This window comes from Oncorhynchus tshawytscha, linkage group LG07 (genome assembly GCF_018296145.1).
Source record: "Oncorhynchus tshawytscha isolate Ot180627B linkage group LG07, Otsh_v2.0, whole genome shotgun sequence".
Taxonomy (NCBI): Eukaryota; Metazoa; Chordata; class Actinopteri; order Salmoniformes; family Salmonidae; genus Oncorhynchus; species Oncorhynchus tshawytscha.
In genome coordinates, this window is record NC_056435.1 from 28,124,095 (window position 1) to 28,139,383 (window position 15,289).

The following is a 15,289-nucleotide window of genomic DNA, read 5'->3' on the forward strand; positions in this document are numbered from 1 at the left end:
TGCTGAGAGGACAGTATTGAGTGACCAGCTACTAAGGATCAGTGTTGTAGGACTCGAGATCTCGAGTCCAGTCTCGTGACCACATATTGAGTGTCTCGGGCTTGTCTCGGTGTCGGATACATTTGTACTTGGTCTTAAATCGGTCTCGGACAGTGAGGACACATCATGTCTTCCTGAAACCAGTGGAGAAAAAACTAAATTATCATCTTCCATTCAGTCAGCTCATAAAACTGCTTCGCCAGGTCAAATATATACACTTATTGAAAGATTAATCTATTACAGACATGTTTGCGCAGTGGTGAACCTATAGGCCTTCAGTGTGTGACAGGTTGGTGATACTGAAAGGACAGCAACCATAATACCAGCTTACTTATGTAGGAGAATGCACTTGTTATAAAACCCAAAGGGCCAGTGGTGTAGTGGAGGGTATAGGCAGGTATACACTGTATACCCAATTGGTTTTCAGTGGGCACTTCTTAATCCCTACTGGTCTTTCTCAAAATAGTGTAGTAGAGGCAGTGGCAACCCATCATTCGGGGCAGAGATCGTTTTGCATGTTATTTTGGCATTAATACGTGTCACATATCAGTTTGCAAACAATATTTTTAAAAATGTAATAGTAATTGAGCTAATAAAGCCACATCCAAACTTGCTTTCTTGAGTAAGGCAGCTCCAAAATGCAGGTGTTTTAGCCTAGCTCAGTGCTTTCTGTGGGGGTGGGGCAGCCAGAGGAAAATACAGAGCGTAGGGGTTGGTAATGTTCTCTAGTTGCGCCGTGATTGGCTCAGTGTTCTGTCAGTCATGGGGACACTTATTCACCACAAAATCTACGGGTAGAGCTAACAAATTTTAGCCCCTTAGGTGATACCATAGAGTTACATTAGAAGTGTCCATCTAAGAAGGCTCAAGGTCATTCGCCACAGATAAAATGACGTCAAATCACGTTATATCTACCGTGATTTGATTGGACTCATCATGTCAACATCATATTTTCAAAATCTTATCTAGCAAGCTAGCAGTCATCATCATGAATCAAGTTGACAATCTACTGGCAAATCCTTTTCAATCCTTGTCATATGAAGAGAAATAATGAAGAGAAATGAATAATAAAATGTATCAGTGCTCACCAGCCATTGGACATCAACATTACACAACAAGTTTGAAATAAGAAAATCAACAATGAGTGGTTTGGAAGGAATCAGTGGCTAACTGCAAGCATTGCAAAGCAATCACTAGCCTTCTATTCAGTGGAGTGGGTGTGGGGTCCAAGCCTGGGTTTAAGGGTCTCTTTTCCAAGCTTAAAATGATAAAGATTTAACATTGGCCATGTTGTCAATCCAGGATGACTTCTGCCACGCTCAAAACAACTGGAAACTTGGAAATGGGAAATCTCAGACTTCAGTGAGTTCAAGACAACTGAGAACTCTGAAAAAAATTAGCTCTGAATAGGAATATAAGTTTTGAACGGTCATCCAACTCGGAATTGCCGAGTCGGGAACCTGGGCCTCTTTCAAGAGCTCTGACCTGAAGATCACTGACGCCATCATGATTCGACCTTGTTTCTTTTCCAAGTTCCCAGTTGAATGCCAGACTTTGATGACAAAGTTTGATCACAAACAATGCCCACGAAGGACCGCCGCGCCACTTTGTTGTTCAAGTGAGCACAGCACAACAAGGTAAATCCAAAAATGTATTCAATGCTGCTGCATAAATTATATAATATTCCAAGGAGATATGTATACTGTAGCTAAAAAAGTAATACTAAGTGTATGTTGTGTAGTAAGCTGTTTGTATCCCATGTGCCTCTACCTAATAATCTGGTCCCTTTGTCCCCCTAGCTTGCTGTTCTTACTTGGTGGTGCATGTAGCCTATAGCCTGTTTTAGAGAAATGTAATAATCAAATCTATTTATCCTTCGGTTCTGACTTGGTGTGCAGGGAGAATACTGTAAGAAAGGCCCATCTTCCGAATTCTGTCATTGTACATTTCAAAAGTGCTGAAAATATAGTTAAATTGACCAAGTCCATCCTATCTGGCTCATTAATGTCTTAATCAAAATTACAGATTGCCTCTTATCCACTTTTCGTCCCCTTATGCCATAGTTTGTACATCTCAATTGTCAGTAGAAACAACATTTGTTTAAGCAAGTCAGCCATGTCAGCCGTGTTTTTTAAAATGCAGTAAATGAGGTAGAATTAACTGTTTTTTAAAATGCAGTAAATGAGGTAGAATTAACTGTTGCACCGCCCTCAACCGTAAGGCTCTCCAGAGGGTAGTGAGGTCAGACAAGGCTCCGCTGATATCCAGGTGTAGACATCAACCAAACTGTCATAGGTCAGATGCATCAAAGCTGGGACCGAGAGACTGAGAGGCCATCACTGTTCCTGGACTCTACTCCAGGGCAATGTATCATTCATCCGCCTGGTATGGCAACTGCACCGCCCTCAATGCATCTAAAACATTTATTTTTGAGTTTGCCCCACCAAGATTTACATGCTAAAATAACCACTGAGTAGAGGTATACAACTTATCAATGATGTAGTACAGTAGAGAAATCATGCACAAAGTAGCCTACACAATCGCAAAGCCTGTGAAATATATTCACATGCCCGCAGCACACAGCCTAGTTTCAGTGGAACATCATCTGCAGGCAGCAAGAGCATGCGGCTCTCAACTGGTTTTGGTATGAAGCAGCTCACAGAAGAATGACATCAGTAGCGGGTAGGGTAGGAAGGACATTTCAATTTATGATATCTACCAGTAAATGCTAACTAAGGAAACAATGGGTATGCAAACCAGGTATTGAAAAAGTGTATTCTGAAGTGTTGGTTACGCTATTTGTGATTCGTAATTGTCATCATGCGCTGTTTGCAGCGTATACAGTACATACATGGATGGGCCTGGGTGGATCCGGGGAGCCAGGCCCTAATAGGCCCACCCAATCTGAAACAAGATATGAAACAAACAGACAATCATAATATCTGTAAAAATAAAATTAAAATAAAATTCCCAGTTAATGCTTCAAAACCAAATGTATAAAAGGTTTTAAAAATAGGTTTGGTTTGTCTCAACGTTCCATGACGTACACTAAGGCATTGTTGTGGGCAGAATAGATGGATGCAGTTCGATGCATGATTAATATAATTCACCAATACATTTCTTGGTAGTCCAAAAAATATTGCTATCAGGTTGTAAATCACAGATGGCCTGGTACATTTTTTGCTGCCTCCATTCGGGATGCACTGTTTCAGTTTCAATGACTCAGTATTCTGGACAAAAAAAATGAAAATGTAACTAAGGATGGGAATGTCAATACAGTAAAACTAGCAAGGGCAATGATCACAAGTCAGTCATAACGTAGCTAATAGGCTAGCGTATCTATTTATGCAGCAAGCTAAAAACACGGACGTTAGCTAGATAGCTAGCTGGCTAGTTGCTAGGAGGATGTCATGTCATGCCATTGGAGGAGTGGGTGAGTGACTGACTTTTCCCCCTCGTGTAGTTTTTCGGTGGCTATACACAGCTAGAGATGCAGTTGTCATTTGGTTAGCTAGCAAGAACTTGAGCTACTGTTATCCAGTTAGCATATCTCTTGTGTTCGCAAATTCACTCTGGCTATCTATCACTTTGGCTATCTACTCCGATATCAGAGCACTCTTGTCTGAGTGTGCCAGAGTACAAAAATACTTATCAATTTACGAATGCGCAACACCCACTGAATATGACCAGTGTCAGTAAACGTAGGCAAAAAGTAATAGTTAGTCAAGAACGTTCCAGATAACATGTAAACAGCCTAACCAGCTCTGCTACGAGTAAAATAGCCAGAGTGAGCTGTTCTCTCATTTGTGTGTGGATGTAGCTAGCTAGCAAACTAGCCAACTTTAGCCAGTTAGCTTGGGTGCTTGGTTGGGACAAGCATGTATTGGCAAGCTGCAGAAAGATGAGGAGGCTACAGTTCCCCATCAGTGCAATCAGTGCAATTTTGACAGCCAACTAGCTGAAAAAGTTTGAGGGGGTTTATCTAATGTTCCTTCTTTAGATTAAAAAAAACATGTTTTTATTTAACCAGGCAAGTCAGTTAAGAACAAATTCTTATTTTCAATGACGACCTAGGAACAGTGGGTTAACTGCCAGGGGCAGGGGCAGAACAATAGATTTGTACCTTGTCGGCTCGGGGGTTTGAACTTGCAACCTTCCGGTTACTAGTCCACGCTCTAACCACTAGGCTACCCTGCCACCCCAGGTTTGGCTGTCATTGTAAATAAGAATTTGTTCTTAACTGACTTTGCCTAGTTAAATAAAGGTGGAATAAAAATAAATAAAAAATACTTGCCTGACTGTTGGCCCATAGGCCTCCTGGAAACAGGCCCAGACATCAGAGTCTAGACACGGCCCTTAAACTACCCAGAGACAACCCAAAAAAGAGCCAGACACCACATCCATATCAGTCAGAAAGTCTCAGATTACTACAATATGACAAATGGCCCAGATAGAGTGTCAGTAGGCCCAGACAAGATGTCCCAAACAAGATGTAAACATCCCAGATGTACATCATGAAATGTCCTGTTGCCTCATGGTCTGTTTCACACATGCACAGTCTGGCACATAGCATGAATGCCTTTCACACAGCTAATGAACAGCTGCACTAACTACTGTGTCATTCTTATTGGAAAACAAATCATGATGACCAATGAATGTTATATTTATTGATTGCACCTCAGGTGCTGAGGTGCAATCAACGGGTTTTGTCATTGGCATCATTAGACAGTGAGTCCAATGAGGACTCCGGTCATATTTTCCATAACCCTTTCGAATGAGAGTTCAATGTAACTTCATATCTCAACTGGATCATATAAACCTTGACAACATGCCAACCATTACAAAGTTGAGTAAAGCTGTCAGTCTCTCTTGCAATCCCTTTCATCAGACTGAATGCATCATCTGACCAAACACATGGGGCCTCAGTTACCCAACACATTGTGAAATGTTTGTTTTTTTGTTCAACTCGATGACATCTCCATTAGCAGCATCCACACAATCAAGGGACTGAACAGCAGAACAACAAACAACATACCAGGCGGTGTCAGAGGAAGGCCTAAAAAATGGACAAAGCCTTCAGCCACCCAAGCCAAAGACTGTTCACTCTGCTACCTTCGGGCATACAGTACCAGAGCATCATCTGTCGGACCAGAAGGCTCACAGACAGCTTCTACCCCAAAGCCATTAGACAGCTATATTGTTAATCAAATGGTTACCCGTCTATCTGTATTGACCCTACCTATGCACACTCACAATACTATACACTCGCACACACTACACTGACACTCTCACACAAACTCACACACACACACACACACACACTACATGCGGCGCACACACGCATAACGACACCGCACACGCGGCTGCTGTTCTTTCTTTTACTGTTATTATTATCTATCCTGATGCCTAGTCACTTTACCCTGCCTTTATGTACATATCTACCTCAAATACCTTGTACCACTGCACAGTGATATGGTACTTCCTGTATATAGCTTCATTCTTGTGTATTTTATTGAGTTACTATTTTTAACTCTGCATCATTGGGAAGGGCCTGTAAGTAAGCCTTTCACGGTAAAGTCTACACCTGTTGTATTCGGCGCATGTGACAAATAAAATTTGATTCAATTTTTGGGTTAACTCTCACACACACCTTCACAAATACGCACATCCTGATACAAACACACAGTTAGAACAATTTAATCACATAATAGGTGAAATAATTAAAGTTATCAATTTAATATAAATCTTATGTCAACTCTGCCTGACCAAGATCCCTCCTGTCCTGCCAAGATCCCTCCCTCCTGCCCAACCGCTGTCCCCTGGGTTACTCACCATCCTGGATCCGCACCTTGATGAGGCGGACAGCTCCACCCCTTGCTCTGGCCAAGAACTCCCTTAGTTCCGGCGTCACAACAAGAACCAGAAACATTGTGGGTCAGCAAGAAGTCTGTCCCACCCTCCGGGTGCTGTAGGGGGGAGGGGTTGAGAGACGGTAGAGCCAAGCCAAGTCCCAGAGCGGACGGTGGAGATTCAGCCCAGACAAAGAGAGACACAATGGGATAACCTGTGGCAATAAAAGCGCTGATAAAGTCTGTGTGACGAAGCGCTGGTCTAAGTGTCTGAAATCGCTGCGTGAGTGTATGAGGTCTTTGAGTGAGTGGGACAGTATGAGAGGGGGACACAGCTCGAGTAACTGGGGCAGGATCATGTGCGTTCAGAGAGGGAACCTGATCCCCTCTCTCCCAAATTTAGCTGCCACTGACTGTCCAGCCTTGGGTGTCTGCCTCCCCACCCCCACCCCACCATGGTCTGCTTGAGAGACAGAAAAGTGACACGAAAACCTTATAAACACACTCACCTGAGGCCCTGACCCAGTGACATTTCTGTTAAAGGGTTTTCAACTATGTTTAAATGTGATTTGGTGCACTGGAGAGAAGTGGTTGGAGGACTGAGGATTCACATGACAAAGACTGACAAAGATATGTCTTTGGTGGACATGTATGGTATGTTTATGGCACACTGTCACAAGGGAACATTTGTGTTAATGCACAGTTCACAGCCATGAAGAATAACAATGGTCCAAGTATTGAAACGAACGGCACACCCGTTAATTATATTTCCCGGTGATTGAACTTAATGCCCTCCTTTTGTAACACTGATTTCTATTGTTACCTAGAAAACCATTTCCAAAGCCTTTGGGCAAACCCCAAGTGTGTTCAGATTATCTAAGAGAATGAGATACCAACTAGACCAAAGGCCTTGGTTAAATCAATGAATATGACCCCTGTGACATAAACAGCTGTGCTTAAGTTCAGCCGCAGCAGGCCATTCCCTGGTGCGTGGTTGTCTAATACCGAAAGGAATTCAGATCATAAAAGAATCCCATGAATATTAACAGCATTCGATCCCAGTTTACTTGCTACTGTATGTCAAAAAAATTTTTATGGTTTAAACCAGATCAAAATGATCATGTGTTGACTGAAATCCTTTTCATCCATTGGAAACGTTACGACTGTCTTTCTTCTGGACACCTCAGCTCATGGATGGACCTATGAACGTCACAGTGTTTTTCCAGCCATTTGAGTGTTAGTCTCTCCTGAGACACCTGCATGAACTCTCCACAGTGGTTTTATGCATGTAACTAGTTGATGTTTTTTTTTGGTCACCTTTTATAGAAGACGTCAAAGTGTGTGTTCCACTGAAAAGCTACACTGAATGGAAATAAAAAGCCCCCTTGCATTTGAATGATGTTATGTTTAACTGTGAAAGTGAAACTGTTAAGTGAGTTTCTGATACAGGTTGTTGTCAGACTCATGAGGTGCAATCAACAGTCAGGTTTTGACATGAGTATCGTTAGACAGTTTGGATTGAACTATACACTGAATGTAAAAAACATTAGGAACACCTTCCTAATATTTAGTTGCACCCCCTTTTGCCCTCAAAACAGCCTCAATTCGTCGTGGCATGTACTCTACGAGGTGTCGAAAGCGTTCCACAGGGATGCTGGCCAATGTTGGCTCCAATGCTTCCCACAGTTGTGTCAAGTCGACTGGATGTCCTTTGGGTGGTGGACCATTCTTGATACACATGGGAAACTGTTAAGCAATGAAAAACCAGCAGCATTGCAGTTCTTGAGACTCAAACCGGTGCACCTGGCACCTACTACCTTACCTCGTACAAAGGCACTTAAATACACTGCTGAAAAAAATAAAGGGAACACTAAAATAACACATCCTAGATCTGAATGAAATATTCTTATTAAATACTTTTTTCTTTACAAAGTTGAATGTGCTGACAACAAAATCACACATAAATGATCAATGGAAATCAAATTTATCAACCCATGGAGGTCTGGATTTGGAGTCACACTCAAAATTAAAGTGGAAAACCACACTACAGGCTGATCCAACTTTGATGTAATGTCCTTAAAACAAGTCAAAATGAGGCTCAGTAGTATGTGTGGCCTCCACGTGCCTGTAATGACCTCCCTACAACACCTGGGCATGCTCCTGATGAGGTGGCGGATCTCCTCCCAGACCTGGACTAAAGCATCCGCCAACTCCTGGACAGTCTGTGGTGCAACGTGGCTTTGGTGGATGGAGCGAGGCATGATGTCCCAGATGTGCTCAATTGGATTCAGGTCTGGGGAACAGGCGGGCCAGTCCATAGCATCAATGCCTTCCTCTTGCAGGAACTGCTAACACACTCCAGCCACATGAGGGCTAGCATTGTCTTGCATTAGGAGGAACCCAGGGCCAACCGCACCAGCATATGGTCTCACAAGGGGTCTGAGGATCTCATCTCGGTACCTAATGGCAGTCAGGCTACCTCTGGCGAGCACATGGAGGGCTGTGCGGCCCCCCAAAGAAATGCCACCCCACGACTGACCCACCGCCAAACCGGTCATGCTGGAGGATGTTGCAGGCAGCAGAACGTTCTCCACGGCATCTCCAGACTCTGTCACGTGCTCAGTGGAAACCTGCTTTCATCTGTGAAGAGCACAGGGCGCCAGTGGCGAATTTGCCAATCTTTTGCTGTTCTCTGGCAAATGCCAAACGTCCTGCATGGTGTTGGGCTGTAAGCACAACCCCCACCTGTGGACGTCGGGCCCTCATACCACCCTCATGGAGTCTGTTTCTGACCGTTTGAGCAGACACATGCACATTTGTGGCCTGCTGGAGGTCATTTTGCAGGGCTCTGGCAGTGCTCCTCCTTGCACAAAGGCGGAGGTAGCGGTCCTGCTGCTGGGGTGTTGCCCTCCTACGGCCTCCTCCACGTCTCCTGATGTACTGGCCTGTCTCCTGGTAGCACCTCCATGCTCTGGACACTACGCTGACAGACACAGCAAACCTTCTTGCCACAGCTCACATTGATGTTCCATCCTGTATGAGCTGCACTACCTGAGCCACTTGTGTGGGTTGTCGACTCCGTCTCATGCTACCACTAGAGTGAAAGCACCGCCAGCATTCAAAAGTGACCAAAACATCAGCCAGGAATTATAGGAACTGAGAAGTGGCCTGTGGTCACCACCTGCAGAACCACTCCTTTATTGGGGGTGTCTTGCTAATTGCCTATAATTTCCACCTGTTGTCTATTCCATTTGCACAACAGCATGTGAAATGTATTGTCAATCAGTGTTGCTTCCTAAGTGGACAGTTTGATTTCACAGAAGTGTGATTGACTTGGAGTTACATTGTGTTGTTTAAGTGTTCCCTTTATTTTTTTGAGCAGTGTATATTCTTGCCCATTCCTCCTCAATGGCAGACATACACAATCCATGTCTCAATTGTCTCAAGGCTTAAAAATATATAGTTTTAACCTGTCTCCTTCCCTTCATCTACACTGATTGACATGGATTTAACAGGTGACATCCATAAGGGATCATAGCTTTCACCTGGTCAGAATGTCATGGAAAGAGCAGGTTTTCGTAATATTTTGTACATTGTGTACAACCTCTTCCACTCAAGCAAATTCACTCAAGTAGGTCTCTTGAATGGGCCAGGAAGGATTTTGTTTTTGAATGACCGTTTCTTTTGTGTGGAATGTCAAAATCAAACCAAAGTATAAGAGCGTTGTTGTAATAGAACCCACTGTACAAAACATTTTGGTAAAAGTATATTTTTTTATTAGGAACATTGAGATCATGTATTTCATGGCTTGTTAAAAAAAAGGGGGGGGGGAATTGAAGTAATTAGTTCTATAATGAAGAATATACATGATCTTTTTGTGAAAAGAACTTGGTTGTAGTGCACTATTGTGTTCTCACCACAAGTAGTTGAGAAAAATTTCACTGGGGACAGTAGTTAAAACAATACTAGAACACAATTTTAATTCAATGTTCTGAAAAACTGGTCAGCGGTTAGAAACCATTTCAAGAACCCTACGTTCCAATTCCCTGAAACGTCTCATAATACCATTACTAGTAGATGCGGTTATAAAATTAAGCATCCCAAGCACATGTGTTAATTGTACATTTTAATTTCCCACTTTACAAGACCTCTTTCTAGTTTGTTGCAGCAAACAGCTATTGTCAATTTCCACATCTGTGACATCAAATCGCAGCTTTGAGCATCGCCAATAGAGTGTTCAAAGGTAGACATGCTCCTTTTCAAGAAGACAGTGATAATGCAGTCTAATGTAAATCTTGTTTTTTTATCACCACTAGAAAGGTTGAGTTTCTCTGTGGGCACATGCATTCTTGTATCTCATCTTTGGCCCAGTTACCTTACTTCAGGGGCTTTCAGTAGCCTTTTATGACTTGGTGGGTTAATCATTCCCATGTCCCTGCTTGCTTTGTCATACTTCCATAACGTGCACCGCCCTTTGAGTGATTGTGCGGGTATGGAGGGAGGAGCTACTGAATAATATGTGAACCTTAGATTGTTTACCTAAAGGGCAGATTGTGCCAGAGGTAAAGCATTCATACACTTCACCAGCTGAACACACCCTCCTGTAGATATTAACCCGTCAGTTGATACGAGTCTACAGACACACACACACACACTTGACTGCAGGTAGCCTAGCGGTTAAGAGTATTCGGTCAATAACATAAGTCACCAGTTTGAATCCCCATGCCGGCAAGGTGGAAAAATCTGCTGTTTTGCCCTTGAGCAAGACAGTTAACACCCAACAACTGCTCGCCAGGCACCGATGTCATGGACTTCAGTTAAGGCAGCCCCCTGCACCTTTAGCACAATTGATTAGGTACAGTATCCCCTTTCACTTCCCATTAGAAATGTACTGTGCTAGTACATTATATCAACAACTGTGCTAATGATGTGTTGCTCACTGACAGTGTATATGTAGAAGTAATCTTGCTTAACCCCGAACTAAAGTCTCACGGAATTGGTCAGCTGTTCAATTAAGTTCTGGGTCCATACATGTTTAGGGATTCATGAAATGCTATAACGAGGAGCGGAACTGAACCGAGGCGCTCCACCCCCTCTCTGCAAGTAATGGGCCGAATGTTCCACCCCCTTCAGAAGTTCGAAAGATGATAACACCTGCGAAATCATGATTTGTCCAAATAACCAGTGACGAAAAACTCAAACATAAAAATGTTATGAAAAACTACTGCTGCTCAAATCCTATGCATCCCATTCAGTCCCAACATATTGTGCATGTAAACTGAGACAATCTTTCCACGTGAGATTAAGGTAGAACCTCTTTAGGAACATGAACGGACATACATTTCACCACTCATTCACACACAGAAGTCAGACACTTGTTAGAAAATGAAAACATATTTAATGTTACAAGTATAAAAGAACAGAAAATCAGACCATTTATATACCTGAAGTCCTACATATTTACAATCAACTTGATTTACCACACACGCCATAGAAAAATTGTCCTAGAGCTGGATGTGCTGACACCTGCTGGTTTTAAATGGGATCTCACTTCGCCTGTGGCCTCCATCAGTGACCCACTCAGAGCATTTCTCTCTCAATCAATCGTCAATGGTGGGCAGCCAGAATGCCTGCAGAGGACAAAACAGACTTACTGAGCACTCATGTACTATATGTTAGATTGGTGTGCATTCAACCCAAGTAATCTTACCATGTTTGAACAAGCACTAGCAAAAGTCATGAATTTGGGGTTGAACTGAAGACAGGTGACGGGACCCGTGTGCTTCCCATCCAGAACAGCCACCTTCATCCCACTCTCTGCATTCCAAACATGGACCTTCCCATCCTCAGAGCCTGAGAAACAACCACCCGTCAGACCACGGAAAAACCAGAGGGAGCTGAACTAGACTGTTTTTAGATTAGGTTTAATTTGCAGTTTCAAATAACTACTAACAAACAATACTGTGGTAGAATGGGAAGACAATTGGAACTGTCCCGTCTTACTTTACAGAACATAGAGCCTGTCACCTCACCTACCCAGTCTGTGTGGACTTACCAATCATAATGAACTGAGAATCAGGCGTGAAGGAGGCCTCCAGCGTCACAGCTTTGCTGTTGTTGTAGCCCTACAGGACAGAGGAGAGCTTCTATAAATACAGGCCGGTCATCTCTCTTGTATTGCATGACAATATCCATTTACTACTAAACATTTACGTCTCGTACAACTTGCTGTTGGTGTTAAATCTATATCAAGAGTATCCGTCGTGATTTTAAGTGTCTATAAATGTGTATGATCTCGCACCCCAAAGGAATGCATCACAGCTCCCTTGAAGGCGTCGAGGAGGCGGAGGGCACCCCCATTGGTTGAGACAAGGATGAGCTTTCCATCGTTGCTGAACTTGAGTCCTGTCCACTCGCACGTACGGTCGTACTGCAGCTTGAAGGTAGCAAAAGGGCCCTATTGAGAAGCAAACAAAACAAAAACGCTCTGAAGACAGCCATCTACCACTGGCCCCCACCCAAAGCTCTAAATACAAACCACCAACACAAACACACAGAAATAGAACACACAAAACAGAGAATACACCACATACATCCTTTCCTTAAAAACTCCAAATAGTCAATAGTCCTGAAATGAATTACCTTGTCAAAGGACCGCAGGTCGTACAGTTTGACCATCTCTGAGTTCACGCCAGCAGCAAAGATCAGACCCTCTGGATCAAATGAGCAAACTGGCTTCCCCTGTAGGTGCATCAGGCCCTGGTAGTGTGATGGAGAGAAAGAGAGAGAGGAAAGGCACATTTAATCCAGCACAATTAGAGTCTATCTAGAGTAAATTGATCTGCAATGTCAAGGACAATTAGAGAAGGGAACCAACCTGGCAGTTTGGAGACCGCAGATCCCATAGCCGGATTGTCTTGTCTAAAGATCCTGAGATAAACGTGTCATCCACAGGGGACATGGAGAGAGACGTCACTCTGAAACAACATTCAAGTTAAAGGTACAGAAACATCTACCATGATGAAATGAACACCTGATATTTATAAAAATGAAATGGTTATACAAACAATAGTTAAGTAATAGTACAGTAATGCAGCCTAAACAGTCTCTCTGCTTCAGTCCTCACCTTTTGTTGTGTCCAGGAAAGTACCGGATGTACTTGTTGTCATGGAGGGAGAGGTACCGGATAGTGTCTGCAGTGATCATAACAGTTATGGGTTAAGGCCATAAGACAAGACAGCATGGCATTTCATTTCATTTAATCACCACACCACTAAAGAGCAAGTAGAGCTACCGATCCTGGAGGCAGTGGGCAGGTTGGATGAGTGGGCTCCACCCTAGGCAAGGCAGTGGCCTGTACAGTTAGCTCCTGTATTGGGCAGAATCACAGACCCTCAAACTGTACAAACAACTACCTCAGACCAGGGTGAGCTTGGCCGACCGCCTCAGGCGGCGGTCAACACGGTCAGGCTGTTGGGAAATCCATGAGAACAATCTTCAGCATGAATACAATAAGTAACTCCTAAAAGATGCAAGACAAGAATTACATGGACAACTGCTTATTTAAAGAGCCTGATTACAAATCTCCTCTTCGAACTAACATACCATCAATTTTGTTGGAGCTGTAGACCACAGTGTTGGCTGCATGTGTGTACCTGATCAGATCCACTCCATACTTCTTACTATAGAGGGTCCGCTTGGGTCTGGACCAGCACAGGTTGGAGAAAGAAACAATAACATTAGATTGCTGGCAAAGAAATTTATAGCCAAGCCAATGTACATCTTAAAATCCCCATAACATAAAGGTATGAAAACGGACAGTGAAAGGGGATTCCTAGTCAGTTGCACAACTGAATGCATTCAACCGAAATGTGTCTTCCGCATTTAACCCAACCCCTCAGACAATCTTAATAAGCGGGTAACAATTGCCACAAATATCTGGACTAACACATGTTTTTTTTGTTTTGTTGTTTACGTCGACTACGGACACAATAATACACCTAACACGCTTGTTTGAAAATTAGATTAAATACAAGTCATAGTTTTGTTACCGATCTACCAAGCCAGACATAAATCCTCTCAAACTCTGCTAGCTTCTTAACTCGAGCTCGAGGATTGTGCATTACGCAGTAGGCCTCACTACAACTAGCGGAACAGATGCTAACTACAGCACATAGGTCGGCCTACCGTAATAACATGCAGTGCGGCAAAATCAGTCGATTTACATTAATTTAATGTATGTCTTACTTTCCCTCCTGGCAGTCATATAAAACTAGGGAGTCGTCGTCGCTGCTAGAAATGATGGTTTCGCCGTTTGAGCTGAAATCAAAACAGTTGATTTTGTCTGAATTTTCCCGGAAAACCTTTGCAACCCTGAAGCTCCGCAGCACATTGTCCGTCAGCTTCATGATGGCCTCTTTGATTGAGGGGGCGCAGACCCTCGTTTTTTACTGAATGTAATATTTGAGAATCTATTTCAGTGCTTTTTAAAATCCAATCGTTACTATTATGTAAATATAACAATGTTTCAACGAATTTAAAGAAAGCCCGCCTGGGATACTCGCTATCCGAGTCATGGAAAAGCACCGCCTTCGACACGTCGGCTACGCGCAAATTCCACAAACACGCGCATCAATAACTCTCGCGATACATACAACTTATCGCAGAGAAGAGAAGAAAAAAAATCGAGCAGAGAAATATTTTTAAATACGCATATTGACAATAACTGTAACTAACTTATCCGTCATACAATAACCCGTGCGGTGCCTGTCAAATCAAGAATAAATGAAGTAACAATGCAGGTGAGATTGCAGTCATTGCTTTCGGAAAATGATTGCAGACCCTTCTTTTTCGCAGCTTTTGAAAGGGAGTTACATGCACTCATGGCTCTGTATAATACTGTGCATTTCCTTGAATTTGTTCTGGACCTAGGCATCCGATTGGTTCCTTCATGAACACCACCCCCTCGAGCATCTCATTGGTTCCTGCATGAACATTGTCGTCAGCTCAGCTTTCCCCATTGAGCTTGTCTCTGTGCCTCGATCTAGGTCGGGCAAAACTTAAAATGGCTGTGTTCGCTTTAGCAATCTCACTGGAATTAATGGCCTCCTCCATTCCTGTCGTTATTGAAAGAGATTGTGATAATATCTCAAAACAGGACAACTTAAAATGTTAGATCCCTCACTTCCAAGGCAGTCATAGTCAACTAACTAATCACTGATCATAACCTTGATGTGATTGGCCTGACTGAAACATGGCTTAAAGCCTGATTCATTTACTGTGTTAAATGAGGCCTCACCTCCTGGCTACACTAGTGACCATATCCCCCGTGCATCCCGCAAAGGCGGAGGTGTCGCTAACATTTACGATAGCAAATTTCAATTGACAAAAAAAAAAGAAGA

The 15,289-nt window shown here is 43.1% G+C and overlaps 2 protein-coding genes across 3 annotated transcripts in view; both read right to left on the reverse strand.

The window, feature by feature from the left end:
* Nucleotides 1-6,216, reverse strand: part of LOC112254300 (twinfilin-2) — a 14,953-nt gene extending 8,737 nt beyond the window's left edge. The window contains exon 1 of the mRNA XM_042324239.1: nucleotides 5,872-6,216. Coding sequence (XP_042180173.1) covers nucleotides 5,872-5,968 — 97 coding nt within the window. The 5' untranslated portion in view covers nucleotides 5,969-6,216. The remainder of the gene's footprint in view (nucleotides 1-5,871) is intronic.
* Nucleotides 6,217-11,262: 5,046 nt separating this feature from the next.
* Nucleotides 11,263-14,779, reverse strand: LOC112254301 (WD repeat-containing protein 82). 2 transcript variants are annotated; one of them, XM_042324240.1, is made up of 9 exons: nucleotides 14,625-14,779; nucleotides 13,494-13,591; nucleotides 13,015-13,081; nucleotides 12,766-12,865; nucleotides 12,531-12,647; nucleotides 12,190-12,345; nucleotides 11,944-12,013; nucleotides 11,599-11,741; nucleotides 11,263-11,518 (listed from the first exon to the last, which is right to left on the reverse strand). In XM_042324240.1, exons 1-9 carry the CDS (start codon nucleotides 14,633-14,635, stop codon nucleotides 11,489-11,491), a joined length of 792 nt encoding a protein of 263 aa, XP_042180174.1. In that variant the 5' UTR covers nucleotides 14,636-14,779; the 3' UTR covers nucleotides 11,263-11,488. The 2 variants fall into 2 exon arrangements, with proteins under 2 accessions (XP_042180174.1, XP_024282474.1); XM_024426706.2 differs by lacking the exon at nucleotides 14,625-14,779 and adding an exon at nucleotides 14,136-14,613.
* Nucleotides 14,780-15,289: the final 510 nt, after the last annotated feature.